This window comes from Schistocerca americana, chromosome 6 (assembly GCF_021461395.2).
Source record: "Schistocerca americana isolate TAMUIC-IGC-003095 chromosome 6, iqSchAmer2.1, whole genome shotgun sequence".
NCBI classification, from domain to species: Eukaryota; Metazoa; Arthropoda; class Insecta; order Orthoptera; family Acrididae; genus Schistocerca; species Schistocerca americana.
In genome coordinates this window covers 348,476,649-348,495,909 of record NC_060124.1, presented here as the reverse complement: position 1 = coordinate 348,495,909, position 19,261 = coordinate 348,476,649, and the positions used below count along the sequence as shown (strand labels likewise).

Below are 19,261 nucleotides of genomic sequence, written 5' to 3'. Positions count from 1 at the left end.
AAGTTAGTGTTCATCATTCATCTAATTACACCTTCTTCTATATAACATTATTCTGGTGGAGGCACTGGGTCTTGGAACTTGTAATAGCGCACATTATCGAGACACAGTGGCTCCCATCAGGCCACGACAGAGCCGCCGTTTACATGGTGAGAAACCCGAATTCGAACCATATTCAACAGACCGCAATCCACCGGAGACAGAAGAAGAAGAGGAGGACGTAACGATGACACCAACTGTGTGCCACCACATGAGACATCCCTCTGGGTTCTCTGGTGACGATGGCCAAGATCCAAACAAGTGGTTGTAGGTATATGAGCGTATAACCAAATTTAACAAATGGGATGACACCGTGTGTTTGGCTAACGTATTTTTCTACTTGGAGGGCACTGCCAAGCAATGGTATGAGAACAACGAGGAGAAGTTCACAAGCTGGGAAGATTTCCAGGTGGAACTGCACAAGTATTTCGGCGACACACGACGACAGAAGTGCAAGACTGAAGATAAATTAAAGTGCAGGGCACAGCGTCCAGGAGAAACCACAGCACCCTACATTCAAGACATCTTGGAGCTGTGTAAAATAGTGGATCCTAGAATAAAGGAGGAAGATAAGGTTCCACATCTCTTGAAGGGTGTTGCTGATGACATGAATCAACTACAGCACCCTACATTCAAGACATCTTGGAGCCGTATAAAATAGTGGATCCTAGAATAAAGGAGGAAGATAAGGTTCCACATCTCTTGAAGGGTGTTGCTGAGGACATGTGTCAAGCCCTCCTCCTGAAGGTGGTTTTGACAGCAGACAACTTCATAAAATGGTGCCAGTATATCAAGACAATGCATCAATAAAGAATTACATGAAAGAAGTTTGAACGGCTTCCAAACATCATATTTATGTCTGTAATGGAGGAAGCAATTGATTTCACGAGTGTTCTCCATCAGATAGTGAGAGAGGAAGTTCAGAAGGCACTTGGATTGCATGGTGAGCAAAAAACTGAAACACTTCAAGAGGTCATACGGGAGGAAGTGGAACAGACATTGAACCCAATCTCTCGTCCTTCATTCCCCTTTAAAACAGTGAAAAAGTCAAGACCCAGGAAGAGTTACGTTCCTACAATTCCCCATAAGGAACCTGTTTGGGCACCAAGGAAGACTGACGTCTGGAGGACCGAGGATAACCAACCAGTATGTTTCCACTGTGGACAGCCGGGACATGGGGTGCACTATTGCTGAGAAAGGTGGCAGATATTTGATGACGCCCGTGCCAGAAGACAGCAGACTGATCTTAGCCCACACCAACTCCGGGACAACGAAGATGAACAAGAAGATGTGGGTGCAGGACAACGTAGGTCACCATTGCCACAAGCTAGCCGCTGGAGAGGATGGTCCCCAACACGCTGATCAAGCTCTCCATCGCTGTTTAGAAGCTCCAGCCGATCACCTAACTGCCGCAACCTGGAAAACTAAAGTGTACGACCTTCCTTGGAGGTTAGGCCACTAAAGATAAAAATCCTCCACCATCGATCACTACAAAAATGATAGGAAACTATGTCAATATCCTCATGGATGGCTGACCAGACCAAGCTCTTGTGGACTCTGGAGCATCATATTCAGTCATTTCGGAGAAGTACTGTCGCCAGTTTCAGAAAACCGTATTCGTCAACAGCAAAACATCTCTGTTGAATGTGGCTAATGGGGAATATGTAAAACCTACACGAAGATGTACCCTTCGTGTGGGTATAAGTGGCCAACCACAGCCTGTAGAATTCATCGTCTTACAAGAGTGTAGTCATGACATCATTCTCAGATGGGACTTTTTGAAAGTTTCTCAGTCAATTATATACTGTGGTCGCTCGAAGATTATGCTAGACAAGATGAGATACTGTGGACAAGAAGATGCGCATCTGAGTGTGTGGAGACAATGTGTGCTGGATGAAGTGATCATTCCTGCAGTCAGCACTAGAAAGGTAACTGTCATGTGTCATGCCATGCATCAACCCATGGATCTTGTAGTCGAATGTAAGAGAAGCGTACCACTGAAGAATAACTTGGTCATCACAGCCTCTGTCGTCTCATTTAAGAACGAATTCGGTGAACTGTGGATAGTTAACAGTCGCCAAGAACCACAGATCTTTCCAAGAAGCATGTGCTTAGCAAACGCTGAGACGTTAATTAAAGAACAGCTGAGCGTCACAGAAACCTCCCATGCTGAGTCTGTGGGCGAAATTAGCACTACCACTACGAGACAAGATCTTCTAGCTTTATTATCACCAGATCTCACTAGGGAACAACAGAAGAAGCTACTTGCCATTCTTCAAAATTTCTTGTAGGAACCAAAACCAACTGCGGGAACGCCTTGGGCTGCAGATCGGAGCCGCCAGGCGGGGAAACCGCCGACGGTGGAGCACGCACCACCGGGTAAACATAGAATGAGTCGGACGGCAGACCAACGACAACTGACAACAACCGACTATGACCGACATAACAAGGAACAGATAAACAACGGAGGCTTGTGGAAACCACAACACCAAACACCAACAGTAAATCCACTCGGAACCAGAGCCAGGCAAATGTCAACAACGAGCAACGACTAGAACGCAGTACCGCCGAGATAGAAACGAAATCCAGAGGGAGTACCAGACTGACTGGACTAGGGCAGAGCGGGACCCTATATACGAGACCGGAGGGAGCGGCTATTGGCCGCTGTCTGCACGTGGCATAGTGGTGGCGCCCTCGCTGCGCGAGAGCCGCTGCGCGGAATAGCCGCTGCGGAGGCGGAGCCCTCTATGGGCTGACCATGTCCATTCGTCCTGGCCGTGTTCGACTTCCGCGGCGGAAGGTACTAGAGTTCTCTGAATGCTTCAATCCACAGGTGAAGAGCAAATTAGACAAATTGACAGCGAAGCACCGGATTAGCACTGGAGGTCATCAACCAATAAGCAAGAGAGCATACCATGTGTCAGCAGTGGAATGTTGAATAATTCACCATGAGGTAGAGAAAATGATGAAGAGTGATATCATTCAGCCTTCGCAGAGCCCATGGTCATCACCAGTGGTCCTCGTCTGGAAGAAGGATGGCAGGTTGTGCTTTTGTGTTGATTATAGGAAGCTTAATAAGGTAACTAAAAAGGACGTTTACCCTCTTCCATGAATTGACGATACACTAGATTGTCTGAAGGGGGCTAAGTTTTTCTCAACCATGGACATGTACTCGGGACACTGGCAAATCGAAGTAGATGAGGCTGATCATGAAAAAACTGCATTCATCACCCTTGAGGTCCTGTGTGAGTTTAAGGTAATGCCGCTTGGTTTGTGTAATGCACCAGCAACTTTTGAACAGATGATGGATAATCTTCTAAGCCACCTGAAGTGGACAATGTGTCTTTGTTATCTCCATGACATTATAGTGTTCTCAGAGACATTTGATGAACATATAAAAAGACTGAGGGCCGTTCTTAAGTGTCTCCAAGAAAGTGTTTGTTTGGGGCAAAAGAAATCAAAATACTTGGACATCTTGTGTCAAACAAAGATGAGCAACCAGACCCAGAAAAAGTGAGATCTGTAACGGAATTCCCTATTCCTAAAAATGTTAGAGATGTGAGAAGCTTCCTCGGATTATGTTCTTATTACCATTGTTTATCAAAGACTTTTGTATCAAAGCCAGGCCATTCCAAGAGTTATTAAGAGCTGATGCTAAATTTATCTGGAGTGTTGCTCAACAAGATTCTTTCGATGTGCTGCGAAAAGCTCTGACGAGTGACCCTGTGCTCGGTCTGTATGAAGAGAGACCACCTACAGAACTACACACAGATGCCAGTTGGTATGGGATTGGTGCTGTTCTGGTGCAAATTTCAGATGGAAAAGAGAAGGTTATAGCCTATGCTTCTAGGACACTTACAGAATCTGAGAGAAACTACTCAACTACAGAAAGAGAATGTCTTGCTGTGATCTTGGTCATGTGCAGATTATGACAGTATCTCTATGGAAGGCTATTCACAGTTGTTACAGACCATCATTCACTTTGTTGGCTGACAGGTATTAAGGATCCAACAGGACAACGCCAGGTGGGCGAGTATGACATTACTGTAGTGTACAAAAGTGGAAGAAAACACCAAGATGCCGACTGTCTCTCAAGAAACCCTGTGCGAGACCATCAAGACTTTGATGAAGATAGTGACTATCTCACTGGACTCCAGGATCTCTCTGCTGAGCAGAAGAAGGATGCCAAGATATCTCAAATTATGCTTGCCTTAAATTGGTCAGAGGATGTGCAAGGAAAATTTAAGGTAGTTAGTGGATTACTTTGCACGAAAAACTTTGATCCGTTTTGATTCCTAATCACATGCACATAGATGTTCTACAGAAATTCCATGACACATCTGAAGTGGGATATTTGGGATTTATTAAGACCTACGATAGAATCCGAAAGAGATTTTTTTGGCCGCGTTTATTTAGGAGTGTCCGTCACTATGTGTCGCACTGTAGAGAGTGCCAGAGGAGAAAGGCAGTTCCTCAGAAACCACCTGGCTGACTCATACCAATTCTACCAGCCAAACGCCTTTCCAGCATGTTGGGTTTGACCTCCTCGGACAATTTCCAATGTCTGCTATTGGCAATAGATGGATTATTGTTTGCACTGATTATCTGACATGCTATGCCATTACAAAAGCCGTGAAAACAGCCAAAGCAACCGAGTAAGCCAAATTCATTGTGGAAGACATTGTATTAAAACACAGTGCCCCAAGATTGTTAATTACAGATCAAGGGAAAGTTTTTCAATCAAATCTTGTGACAGAGTAAACCATCGGTGCAACATTACTCATCACATGATGACTACCTACCATCCACAAACTAACGGGCTTACTGAACGCCTTAATAAGACCTTGGCTGACATGTTACCAATATTCGTCAGTGTTGAGCAGAGCAACTGGGATGAGGTGTTATCTTTTGTGATGTTTGCCTACAACACCGCCCAACAAGACACCACAAGATTTACACCATTTTTCCTGGTGCGTGGGCGTGAGGCAACTACGACCATGGACACTGTGTTTCATTACATGCTGATGACGTGGACGACGACTACATCAGCCAGGTGTTAACCAGAGCTGAAGAAGCTTGGCAGTTACCTCGACTCTGCATGCTGCAAGCTCAAGAAAACGATCGCCGAAGATATGATGCGAGCCACCGCCCTGTTGTCTACCAGCCTGGTGACCTCGTTTGGATCTTCGCTCCTGTTCAGAGGGTTGGTCTCTCTGAGAAGTTCCTCAGGTGCTACTTTGGACCTTATAAGGTTGTAAGACAGTTGTCTGATGTTACTTATGAAGTTGAAGATTTCGACCCCAATGGAAGACGATGAAAGATCAGAGATATGATCCACGTTCTTCGAATGAAGCCCTACAAGGATCCTGCCACCCAGGGTAAATACGAAGCTCCAGTGATGAAAGGTGACGAAGAGTATAACAGCAAAAGAAGTTCTAAGAAGATCACTGCCAGGGTGAGCATCAGTCATCAGGAGTCGGAGTATGCAGGACCGATGACACGTTCCCGGACTAGGATGACATAGCACTGAGACGCTGTTGAATTAATGTCATTATTTCTACATTAAATGGTAAGGAGCAATATGACAGAAGAAGCTGAGTAACACCGTAGCATAGTGGTCATGATACTAAACTGTAACATGGAGGGTTGTGAGTTCAAAACTCACCTGGACTGTACAATTTTAATTTCTATATTCAGTTAGAGTACATTCTAGAAGTATCCACAAATGTAAGAATCATTGTACTAGAATGTTCTGTAGCTGTATATACGTATACTGTATGTGTTCTGGCCGGAGGCAGTTCGCTCCATGCTCTTGTATGTGGAAGTGCTGAATAAACCTTCGTTAAGTGAAGTTAGTGTTCGTCATTCATCTAATTTCACATTCTTCTACGTGACAATATAACTAAAAATAGTAGGTAAGCCCAGGAGGCTGCTACTTTTTTCAAAGTCACAGCTTTCTTACTGATTTACTCATTTAAAATTAGGTGGCAGAAGTTCGAATAGCATTAAGCAGTGTAGAAAGACATAGTTTCTTGTTAATACAGTATACATATTTATTTTTTGTGATATGGTTGTCTCATGTTAAACCAATCCCTGAAGGCTGTCCTTGATGGGATCTACAAAACACGGTGAATGAATGAGTGTATGCATGCATGCATGCTTGCTTTTTTGCTGCCTTTCCCTCTCATCCATGAGCCACTCTTCTGTGGAACTCAGTCCCTGCCCTGTATTTTGCTCCTCCCTTCTCCCCGTCTCCATTCCATATGACATACCATAATTCCAATCGAGTTGCAGCTCTGGTAGTGTCCTGGCTGTAACAGTGTAGCAGTCTGCGTATGTTTGTGTGTGTGTTTCCATATTAATTAGGTCTGCAACAAACATCATGTTAAAGCCAAGCAATGTTTTCTATCTTGTTTGTAATCCTGTCACTCTGCACCTCAACTACACAATGAGTACATTACTCCTCCTATCATTTAGCTTTTGCGACAGACCTATATAAATGCCCAAGTGAAATGTACATTGATACCAAAGAGAATATTCACTTTTGATACTGAAAACAGCAATAGTTTATGTAGTTAGTGCTAGATGTCAAGTGTCTTAGCATAATTTTTGGTTTCTATCACATCTTGTGGGTACAACAGCAAACAAAATGGAAGAACAAGAATAAAGTCAGACTGTATTTAAGGGAAATGAGTGTTTGGCGTCATAAGCCGGGAGGCCCCCTGCGGGACAGGTCGGGCCGCCTTGGTGCAGGTCTTATTACATTCTATGCCACATTGGTCGACCTGCATGCCAGATGGGGATGAAATGATGATGAAGACAGCACAACACCCAGTCCCTGAGCAGGGAAAATCCCCGATCCTGCCGGGAATCGAACCCGGACCAGTAGGACGGCAATCCGTCTTGCTAACCACTCAGCTATCGGGGCAGACACTGTGTTCAATTATTTACAGTTTATCCAGAACATTCCATTATAATGTACATGTGTAAAAAAAACTATGTGCAGAAAAGTTTTGAGCGTTCAGAAGAGATACAAAGAAATACTTTAGTATGTGACAAAAATGTCACCGGTACACTGTTCCCCACTAAGCCTACATGAAGATTTTGATACTAGTGATGTTTAGGTGTTTATTGAATAATAGCTGCAGCTTGAGGCAAATGTGCAACCATCTCCTCTGGAGTGTCTGACACTGTCTCGTACACAAAACGCTTCATCTCACTCCCCATCACCCCCCCCCCCCCCCCCCCCCCTCTCCCCGCGCACACACGAAATCCATAGGAGTGAAGTCAACAATATAATTTGGTGGACGTGGTACCCGTCCGCACCTTCCAATCCAACAGTGTTAACCGACATCATTCTGGCCCCGTAATCATTGCCTGACTACTAGTGGGACATTATCCAACATTTCTGGTATTACTTCATAGAGAAAGATATAAGGTCCACTTCCAAGCATGTTAAGCAGGAAATGTGATCCAGTCAGATGGCTGTGAACAATTTTAGCTCACACATTTACAATAAATCTCTGTTGATGGTGGAGCTATTTAGTTCCTTGGCTATGGATCGTGTGCTGGTGCAAGGGTTGTCTTCAGTTCACTGTAGCACACTTCCTCAAAGTGAACTGTTCACTCACTGTGAGGTCTACCAGTTTCCCATCAGTCTAGTTTAAGGGATCCTGCTTCACCAAGACAGCCAGCAAGTCTTTGAAATGTGACATGTTTGGTAACCCCTTCCATGGAAATTGTTCTGCTCCTAGGTGCTTGACTGTTGCATTATGCCTCCCCATAAAAGAATACTGTCTTGATTAGAGTGTAACCAGCCATAAAGAACCAGTAAACATCATTAGAAACTTTCATTTAAACATAAAATAAACAGTATGATTTAATTATTATCCAGGGACGTGGACAGTACTAGCAGTAATGAGAACTTACCCTTCCTCGAAGTAAGCTGTAATTGTGTTGCAAATCAGATTCCAGTGCTAATGTGTTGTATAAGAAGCAGTCAAAACATCTGTGAAGTTCAGCAGCAAATTCTTTGATGACCCCTAATGGGGAAACTGTGCACCTGTGACATATTTACAAACAGCCAGACCATGTAAACCAGTATTTATCGTCCATGTTTCACTTCCATACATGGCTACACTCCATACAAATACTTTCAGAAACGACTTCCTGACACTTGAATCTATACTCAATGTTAACAAATTTCTCTTCTTCAGAAACGCTTTCCTTGCCATTGCCAGTCTACATTTTATATCCTCTCTACTTCAACCATCATCAGTTATTTTGCTCCCCAAATAGCAAAACTCCTTTACTACTTTAAGTGTCTCATTTCCTAATCTAATTCCCTCAGCTTCACATGACTTAATTCGACTACATTCCATTATCCTTATTTTGCTTTTGTTGATGTTCATCTTATACCCTACTTTCAAGACACTGTCCATTCTGTTCAACTGCTCTTCCAAGTCCTTTGCTGTCTCTGACAGAATTACAATTTCATCGGTGAACCTCAAAGTTTTTATTTCTTCTCCATGGATTTTAATACCTACTCCAAACTTTTCTTTTGTTTCCTCTACTGCTTACTCAATATACAGGTTGAATAGCATCGAGGGGAGGCCACAACCCTGTCTCGCTCCCTTCCCAACCACTGCTTCCCTTTCATGTCCCTCGACTCTTATAACTGCTGTCTGCTTTCTGTACAAATTGTAAGTAGCCTTTCGCTCCCTGTATTTTATCCCTGCACATTCAGAATTTTTAAAGAGAGTATTCCAGTCAACATTGTCAAAAGCTTTCTCTAAGTCTGCAAATGCTAGAAATGTAGGTTTGCCTTTCCTTAATCTGTCTTCTAAGATAAGTCGTAGGTTAACGCTTGGTATATATACATATTTATAACAGTCATTATTTTACATTTGGAGAACAAGGGCTTACAGTGTGCTTTATGCTGAGAACATGTATTGACTTTGATTGCTTTCTTCTGCAGGAGTAACACATTTTGAACTTGGCTTGAGTTTCCCCAGAGAATAAATCCATTTGACATAGTACTTTGGAAAAGTGCAAAATAAGATGTTTTAACATAAGCCTCTGGTACATGTTTCATAAGACATCTTAATAAGTAAATTATTCTGGATAATTTAAGCTAATGTATTTTATGTGTTGCTCCCAGAACAATTTGTCATCTAGGTATACCCCCAAGAAGTTTATATAACAGGGATCATAAAAAGGACTTTTGTCTTAGACTAAACACCATTTTTTGTGTTTTGATCTCATTCAGGACAAACCCATTTGACCTGACCCAATATGACGCTTGGCTGAGGGTATTGTCAGAAAAATATTTTAACTTATTTAGATCATTTTTGTAGTTTAGGAAGGTAGTGTCATCTGCAAATGGCACTGTATTGGAACTTATAACGGAGGGTAGATCATTGATTATTACCGAAAACAAAAATGGTCCCAATACAGATCCCTGCAGAACCCCCACATTAGATTGTTTCTCAGAGACTTTTCTGTGCCAATACACACAACTTACATTCAGTTTTGGAGAAAACACTTTAATAGTTTTAGGTAGTACCCCCTGATGCTATAAAATGGAGTTTCTGTAGAAGTGTGCCATGTCCTACACAATCAAATGCTTTACTCAGTTCACAGAATGTGGGATCAGCAAATCCTTTCTCCTCAAACACTTTAAGAACTTATTTAATTACAGAGCCTATTGTGTCTGCTGTTGATGATTTTTTTTAAAAATCCATATTGTGTTGCATTAAATATTCCAAGTTTTTAAAAATGAGCAGACAACTGATGGTAAAATGGTGTATTCTATTATTTTGACCATGACTGGAATTATTGATATTGGTCTGAAACTTGCAGGGTTGTCTCTGTCACCCCTTCTAGACACAGGAACCACCCTAGATAATTTCATCTCCTCTGGAAAGTATTCCTCTGATAAACATTTATATATGCAGTGAGTCAGTGGATAAACGATGGAATCAGTGACTCAGTCCGCCCCGCTAGCTGAGTGGTCAGCATAACGTAATGTCATGCCAAGGGGCCTGGGTTCAATTCACGGCTGGGTGGGAGATTTTTTCCACTCAGGGACTGGATGTTATGTTGTTGTAATCATCATCATCTCATCCTCATCGACACACAAGTCACCGAAGTGGCGTCAACTCAAAAGACATGCACCAGGCGAATGGTCTACCCGACGGGAGGCCCAAGCGACACGACATGTCATTTCATTTCAGCAAATTGCAAGACTTGTCATAGATATGAGCACTCTCTGATGACTTAAAACTTTCTTACTGTTTTTAATACAATACTAAGCATAACCTCAAAGAAAGTGAGAATATTATCCCATGATGAATTTTTTCTAAGAGTTCTGATGGACTTGTATCAGGTTTACTGATGCCATTGCTTTCTTCCCCGATAGATTTAATAAAATAATAATTCAACTCTTGTGGAGAAATATTGATTTTTACCTTATGTGATTCTTTACAACACTATTTATGAGATTCCAAGCAGCCGTGCATTTATTGTTAGAAGTCTCAATGTACTGGGCATTGTGCGACTTTTTCGCTTCAGTACCTGCTTTTTTATAACCATTTCTCCACCTTACATACAGAGATTTTGCATTTTGAGACTTAGTATTATTGTATATATCTAACAGCATCATTACATGATCTTTCATATCAGACAGCATTTTAGTGTACCAAAAAGTTTCCTTTTTTGACACCTTCTTTTTACAACCTCTGTCTGTTACATTATATTTCCTAATAGGAATACTATCATTAAATATTTGCAAAAATGAGTTAAAGAAACATTCAAAATTTATCTTAGCTGACTAATTATTTGATAGATACAGATTACCATCATTTCTGTGGCAATATCAGTCTCTGTCTGCAAGGGTTTTCCTGAACTTGTCAGTTTTTCCATTGTCCAGTGTGTAGTGATCACCATTTTTGAATTGTCCATGTTACCAATAAGATTGACTGGGCTGGTCCTGTTAGCATATATTAGGGACACTGATTTGTGATCAGAAAAGAGAACATTGTTACACCACACTGGGCTTAGGTACATTTAAAATTAACAAATATATTGTCTAAGCACTCTTGTTCCCTAGTAGGTTTGTAGTTAACACACTGTAGATTGAACTGTTGTAATAGGTTTTTCAACTGACCTGAAATTTAATGGATTATTCTTCTGTGCCTCTTCTGACTAAGTTAGATCCACCTTTGTTCTTCTCCTCAATGTGTACAGCAGGATCTACTTATTGATTTACAAAGTGTCATGCATCAGTCTTTCTTTTTGTGTACCAGTGTCATTCCATTAAATCGTGTTTCTGGAGCTGGCGTGGATACACACCTTTTCTGCCACACAGGATGAAAATTTCCCTTGCTGAATTTAGACCTTGGTATTTTCTGTTGTAAAGTTATTTCATGTCTTTTATTCCAGGCATGAGAGCACTTTGTATCTCTCATTGTTAAGATGGAGGAGTGTTCAGATAGGGGAGGCACATGTATTTGTGTCAAGATTAAAATATTTTCAGATATGAATGCATGTCAGTTCTTAATTTGCCGTTTACCACATTCGTTAATGGATGGAGCGTTGCTATAGCATCATGATCTGCATAGTGGTCCAAGAACTGAGCTCTGTAGCACATCTGTTTTTACTTTCTTCACATGAGAGTGCCTGTTTTTAACTGAATAAAATTATCTGCTGTTGCTTAAATATGAATCACAGTTGAAGATGAGTTACTTATTCCATAGTATTCAAGCTTTGCAATCATGATATCGCAAGAAATAGTCAATGGCATTTCTTGCATTATGTAACATCAGAGGCACAATTAAAATACAGTTAGTGCTTCTTTAACAGTATCATGGACATGATGGTAGTAGTCTTCCCTGTAGGAAACCAAACTGTCTAACTAATAAAAGATAATTTTCAAAATAGTTACACAGTTAACAATACATTAGGAACTCAAATATTTTAGACAATATTGGAACAATAGGCTCCCACCAGACCCAAAAAAAATGAGGGTAATCTACTCCAGCCTTTCAAGTATGGGTTACATGGCTTCTTTGTGGCACACTCCCTTTACTCTGCACAGGAGTTTCTTATAGTAGTTTAGAACCTTTCACTAAATTGTTTAACAAGTATATGCATAGCCTATCGTCACAAATCTCTTGTTCTTTTTTTTTCAGCTTTCTGTGAATTATGTATGCAATAACTTCGGCTCAGGTGATTAGCTACAAGTGAACTCGTGTACGCAGTTATTCTCATACTTTCATATGAATATTTCTAGATATTGGATCTGTCTTATACAAACCATAATCTTCAAAAATTCTCATTTAGTATTATTTGTTTAATGTAATAACATTCATGCTTTCATTCCATCAGTTTTGGGTACAGTGTTTCTTGTCAATGTTCAATGCCAGAAGCAACTTTTTACAATGTTCCTGTCACATCATTGTATAATAGTTGTTATAGTTGCAACAACTTGTGTGCTGCTACATTACCATAAGTGAAAGTCAGTAACAAAATACTGAACAAAGCAGTCTTCTGGTGCACCCACTATGCTAAAAGTTTCAGTTAACTCCTTCAAGATATATAATACACTCTATGTAGTAGCCACCAGAAAGATCACGGGAGGCGCACATTGGCACGGCGCGTCACGGACGGTAGTTGCCGCAAGTAGAGTCCCGTCCACCAGAGGGCACGCGAGAATTCGGACGCGACCTCTGCCGGCATGACGACAACAACAACAACAACAACAACTCCGGCAGCACGGGCCGTGCCCAGTCAGTTAACATCGGGCATGCCTAGGACACAGTCCCGGTCTACGCTAAGTGAAGTGCGACGTAAACGTGAACAGTGTTACTACACAATTGGCGACGAGTAGGGTCGTTCTTTCACGTGTAGCGTCGTTGTTCCGGTTTCGCAGCTTCTCCACGGCATGGAGGATTTGGTGCGAGTTTTGGTTGCGCAGCAGACGGAACTCATGGCCACCACGAAACAAGTGCTTCCGGCGTTGCTCTCCACGCCGTCTGCTCCGGCGCCGTTCCCTCCTCCCTTTCCCCCGTATGACGAGACGGCGGAGGATTGGGACGCATATGAACATCGCCTTTGGCAGCATTTCCAGGCGTTTCATGTTGCCGATGCGGAGGTATGTGGTGCTCTCTTCTTGTCTTGGATATCTCCCTCGCTGTATCAAATTTTGCGGCAGCTAGCGCCGTTGCAGGAACCCTCGTCCTTGTCTTTTGATGCATTGTGTTCCTTGCTGTCTTCATATTATCGCCGCCGCACGCATGTTGTGGCGGCTAGGGTCGAGTTCTATCAATGCAAGAAACAGCCCCATCAGTCTTACCGGGCGTGGGCCGCTACCCTGCACGGTCTCAGTCGCAAGTGTCATTTTGTCACGGAGCAGTCGCGAGAGTCGTACGCCCACGTTATGGTACGCGACGTCATTGTTCGTTCGGCCCCTGATAGGGAGGTCCGGCAACGGGCACTGCAGTTAGAAAACCCTTCCCTCGAGGAAGTCCTGTCCATTGCTCAATCGTATGAAGTCTCTCATGCAGCAGGTCAACAGCTGGAAGGGTGGTGCGATGTCGCGGAGGTTCAGGGCGGCGCGGCCGCGTCCACTGTGTCAGGGGTGGACGACGTGCGAGCGGTACAATCCGGCCGTTACGGCCGCTCCCGCATGGCGCGTAAACAGAATTCCGGCCGCCGGCCCCTGTTGCCGTCCTGTGCGTCGTGCTATATACATCATGATCGGTCGGAGTGCCCCCAGTGTTGGGCCGTTTGTCGCAAATGTAATAGAAAAGGTCACATTGCTAAAGTTTGCCGCTCAGCCTCAAAAGAATCGAAGGAAGCAGGTACAGAGGACATGGACGTTGACATTCAGGAAGTTTCATCGGGCCAGGCTCCCGACGCATCGGCACGCAAACTCTTTATCGAGGTGTCGGTTCGGTTGCGCCGGTTACAACTGCAAGTCGATACAGGCGCGGCAGTTTTGTTGTTGAATGCACAAACTTATTCCGACCTTGGATCGCCGCCGTTGGCGCCAGTTTACCGGCGTCTACGCGGTTATGGTAAACAGTTCATTCCTCTACTGGGTCAATTCACTACTGACGTAACTTACAAATCAGTCACTCGGCCTATTACTTTTATTGTTGTCAGTGATGCGAGCTCAGCTAACCTTATTGGCCTGGATGCCTTTCAAGCTTGCGGTCTTTCTATCGCTGACACCATACAGTTGGTCTCCGAAGACGTTCCCTATCAATCATTGGAATCTTTGATCTCCGACTTTCCAGATATTTTTGAGGAGGGCCTGAGGCGTGTTTCGGATTTTGAAGCTCACTTAACGTTGAAGGCGTCGGCTCGCCCGCGTTTTCTACGCGCAAGGCAGATCCCCTTGGCTCTCCGCCCTTAGGTAAAGGAAGAGCTAGACCGGCTGACAGCCCTAGGGGTCGTTCTTCCCATTTCTTCCAGTGAGTGGGCTTCGCCCCTCGTTATTGTAAGGAAGCCCTCAGGAAAATTACGTCTTTGTGGCGATTTCAAGGCCACCATTAATTCCCAATTGGTGGTGGACACCTATCCTTTGCCACGTGCTGATGAATTGTTCTCCTGCGTGGCGGGAGGCCAATATTTTTCGAAAATCGATCTGTCGGAGGCTTATCATCAGATACCACTTGATGAGGACTCCAAAGGGTTGGCGGTCGTCAACACACCGTTTGGCCTTTACCAATACCAGCGGTTGGCCTTTGGAATATCCAGTGCCCCGGCGATATTCCAGCGTTATCTTGAGCATGTCACGTCGACAATTCCTCATTGTATTAATTACCTGGATGACATAATTGTCACAGGCCGCAGCACGAAGGAACACTTGCACAACCTTCGCACCCTCTTTCTCAAATTCGGGTCTGTGGCCTTGCGTTGCAACCTGCATAAGTGAACCTTCTTTCAACCATCCATTGAGTATGTGGGCTACACCATCTCTCAGCACGGTATCGAGCCACTAGGAAGTTTGGTCCAAGGTATCGTCAACCTTCCTCGGCCCGCTTCGCTGAAAGAGTTACAAGCTTTTTTAGGCAAGATAGCCTATTACCACCGGTTCATTCCCAGGGCTTCCACTATAGCCCACCCCCTGTACTGCCTTCTGCACAAGGGTGTTCCTTTTGATTGGTCACCTGCATGCGAGCGAGCGTTCACCTTGTTGAAGGGCCTCCTCACGTAAGCCCGTTGTTTGGCTACTTTTGATCCCCATAAGCCGTTGGTCCTGGCTACAGATGCTTCGCAGTATGGGGTGGGGGCGGTCCTGGCCCATCGCAACGCAGATGGTTCCGAGCAACCACTGGCGTTTGCGTCTAAAACGGTTAGTCCCGCGCAGGCCCATTACTCCCAGGTGGAAAAAGAGGCTTTGGCCATTGTCTACGCTGTTACCAAGTTTCACCCTTTCTTGTATGGCACGAAGTTTCAGTTAATCACTGACCATAAGCCGTTAATATCGTTATTTGGCCCCGCCTCTCAGATTCTGAATAGGGCGGCCCACAGACTACAGCGCTGGGCCTTGTTCCTCTCTAAGTACCATTATGACATTCATTTTCGCCCTGCAGGACAGCATGCCAACGCCGACGCTCTCTCCCGTCTTCCGGTGGGCCCGGATCCTACGTTCGATCGAGAGGAGATTATGTGTTTTCATTTGGATGTGGCGTCCTGCCAGGCGGTTGATGGCTTCCCGATCACTAGTTCTCGAGTCGCCAGGGAAACGGCAGCTGGCCCGGTTCTCCGGCAAGTAGTTCGCCTCATTCAGCAGGGGTGGTCATCCCGCCCTCCGAGCCGGGCCTCGGACCCTCTTCGTAATTATTTTCTTCTACGGGACCGCCTCTCGGTCTTGGAAGGCGTTCTCCTTCTGGCTACCGATGATACAGCTCCTCACGTGGTTGTCCCTGCAAGTTTACGACGGGAGGTTCTCACGTTATTACATGCGGGGCACTGGGGTGTTTCCCGTACTATAACCTTGGCTCACAGACATGTGTACTGGCCCGGTATTGACAGAGAAATTGAGCACTTGGTGGCCGCCTGTTCCCAGTGTGCAAGCCAACAAGCATCTCCCAGGGCAGCATTCTCTTCATGGCCGCTGGCAACCCAAGCATGGGAGCGTGTTCACATCGATTTTGCGGGCCCGTTTCTCAACGGTTTTTGGCTCATTGTCATTGATGCTTATTCCCGATTCCCATATGTCGTTCGCTGCTCCTCAACCACTTCAGAAGTTGCAATCCAGGCACTAGCAAAAATCTTTTCTGTGGAAGGTCTGCCAATCACCCTGGTCTCGGACAATGGACAGCAGTTTATTTCGCAGACCTTCCAGGATTTTTGTACGCGCTTCGGTATTCGGCACGTTTGCTCTACCCCCTTCCATCCACAATCAAATGGGGAAGCCGAGCGCATGGTGCGCACATTTAAGACGCAGATGAAAAAGTATGTGCACGAATTTCCTGCGGAGGAAGCAGACGTTTTTCTTGACGGCATACCGGACCACACCAATGGGAGAACGCAGCCCCGCAGACCTCCTCCATGGGCGTCAACCTAGGACTCTGCTGCACCTCCTCCGGCCTGGTCCTTGCCAGTCTTCACAAAACGGAGTACCTGGCTTTCCACTGGGTATGTCGGTCTGGGCCCGTGGGTCTGGTCGCAATCCACGTTGGATACCAGCGGTGGTCCTGCGCCGAAATGGCTGCCGGCTCTATACCTTGCAGGCGGGGGACCGGGTGGTACGTCGTCACCAAAGTCAGCTACGTCCATATTCGGGCACCCACCCTCCGCCCTCTCGGACACCGGCTTCCCCATTGCCGGCACCTTTGTTGGTTTCACAGGGGACGTTGCCTCCTCTCCCTGCTGTGCCTCTGCCGCACTGCGATGGTTCTCAGCCTTGACAGCCTCCAGTAGCTCCAGCACCGGCATCGCCATCGTTCGAGATGCCCCAGCGAGTGCCGGCCCCCCTAGCAAGCCCGGTTTCTCAGGAGGTTGGTTCACCTATGGGCGTCCCTGCCCCTTCGTCCCCGCCACTGGGTCTTGCCCCTCCCGGGGTGGAACAGGATCCGGAGTTCGACAGCTTGTCGCCCATTCTGTCCCGGGCTCCGGTTGTAGGACAACGGGGGCCTCTTCGTGTGGGTCACTTCCAGCCGTATTCGAAGGTTCCGGCTCGAGGATTGGCAGATCCCCTCGACTCCGGCCATCCAATGGATGTGGAGGTCATCGCTCCTGCCCGACGCTCCACCTTCCGACGCAGTGGCTCACAGTGGCTTCACCCCCCGAAGGAGGAGGAGTGTAGTAGCCACCAGAAAGATCGCGGGAGGCGCACATTGGCACGGCGCGTCACGGACGGTAGTTGCCGCAAGTAGAGTCCCGTCCACCAGAGGGCACGCGAGAATTCGGACGCGACCTCTGCCGGCATGACAACAACAACAACAACAACAACTCCGGCAGCTCGGGCCGTGCCCAGTCAGTTAACATCGGGCATGCCTAGGACACAGTCCCGGTCTACGCTAAGTGAAGTGCGACGTAAACATGAACAGTGTTACTACACTCTACATAGCAGTGTCTCCTTGCAATGCACTAATAATCTTCACTTGCAGTAATTATTTTATATTACTGGGGATGCTACTTACTCACAATAGTATTATTTTGAAAGCAAAACTTTGCTATTCACATATGTTTCTGCCTCATAATTTTCCATTTTGCCGGCCGAAGTGGCCGTGCGGTTAAAGGCGCTGCAGTCTGGAACCGCAAGACCGCTACGGTCGCAGGTTCGAATCCTGCCTCGGGCATGGATGTTTGTGATGTCCTTAGGTTGGTTAGGTTTAACTAGTTCTAAGTTCTAGGGGACTAATGACCTCAGCAGTTGAGTCCCATAGTGCTCAGAGCCATTTGAGCCATTTTTTCCATTTTGTCAACTAAGATATGCCACATTTTATCACATAATTCTCTTCTGTTCAAACCATTAATTTGCATAACCTATTTCACAGCACTCATGCAGATGAAAAGCAATATGAAGCACTGGTCAAAGAGGTCCAAAGGCTCACAACTGAGAATCAACAACTGGCACAGAAGGCAGCTGCTACTGATTCTGGACATCAGCTATGTATGTACTACTTTTTTGAATCGTGGCATTATTTTGCCAGTTTTACAATTATCTATAGTTGGAAACATTAATAATGCTGTAGAGGAGAACAGCAATAGATAAAACATTCTAAAGTGTTCACTAATTAAGAAAGTATCACTATGTGCTTCCAGATGAAGAAGCCTTTCGCAGGAAGAATGAGCAAATAGCATCTTTACAGGCACGCCTCAGTCGGTATGAGAAACACAAGCAAGATTTGGAACGACAGCGAGACTCACTGCGAGAGCAGCTGGAGGATACTCGCCAAAAAATGGAGCAGTCAGTTTTTGAATCTACACAGGCAAAAGAGTCAGAGGACATTTCCATGCTGCAGGAGCTGGTGGTCAGACTCAATGCAGAGCTTGAACGTTACCAGCAGAAATTCCACAAGCTTGGTGTGGAAATACCATCACAGCGACAAGACACACCACATCCTCCAAGGGATGTATCCCCTGAGACCTGGGCTAAGGTAGGTTATTATAGTTATTCCTTAATTTCTTTCCTTACTCTAAAAGAAAGCAAAATAAAATATGTAATATATAGCTGTCAATATTTCTTTTCTTGCTACTGCCAGTATATATTTTATGTCCTCTTTACTCCTGCCATTATCAGTTATTTTTCTGCTCAAATAGCAAAACTTGTCTATGACTTTTAGTGTCTCATTCCCTAATATAATGTCCTAGTATCGCCTGATTTTAGTTGACTACATTCCAGTGCCCTTGTTTTACTTTTGTTGACATTCATCTCATAATCTGTTGTCAAAACACTATCTATTACATTCAGCTGATCTTCCAAACCCTCTGTCTCTACCAAAACCAAAATGTCATCGGCAAGCATCAAAATTTTTGTGTGTTCTTCCTGAAATTTACATTCCATCACAAATTTCCCCTTAATTTCCTTTACTGGTTGCTCAATATATAGGTTGAATAGCATAGGAGAAATAGGTTACAAACCTTTCTCACTCCCTTAGCAGTTATTGCCTTCTCTTCAGGTACTTTGGCCTAGTTTCTTTGCAAGTTGTAGATAACCTTTCACTTCCTACAGAGCAAGGTGGCACAGTAAGTGTTTAGCACACTG

At 44.8% G+C, this 19,261-nt stretch overlaps 1 protein-coding gene across 3 annotated transcripts in view; it reads left to right on the top strand.

The window, feature by feature from the left end:
* The window catches only part of LOC124619192 (centrosomal protein of 89 kDa-like), a 102,562-nt gene that overhangs the window by 17,112 nt on the left and 66,189 nt on the right, over positions 1-19,261 (top strand). For 2 of the 3 annotated variants that reach the window (XM_047145412.1, XM_047145411.1), the window contains exons 3-4: positions 18,051-18,166; positions 18,319-18,653. In XM_047145412.1, the coding sequence (XP_047001368.1) occupies positions 18,051-18,166; positions 18,319-18,653 (451 nt within the window). The remainder of the gene's footprint in view (positions 1-18,050; positions 18,167-18,318; positions 18,654-19,261) is intronic. The other variant, XM_047145413.1, reaches the window with a different exon arrangement.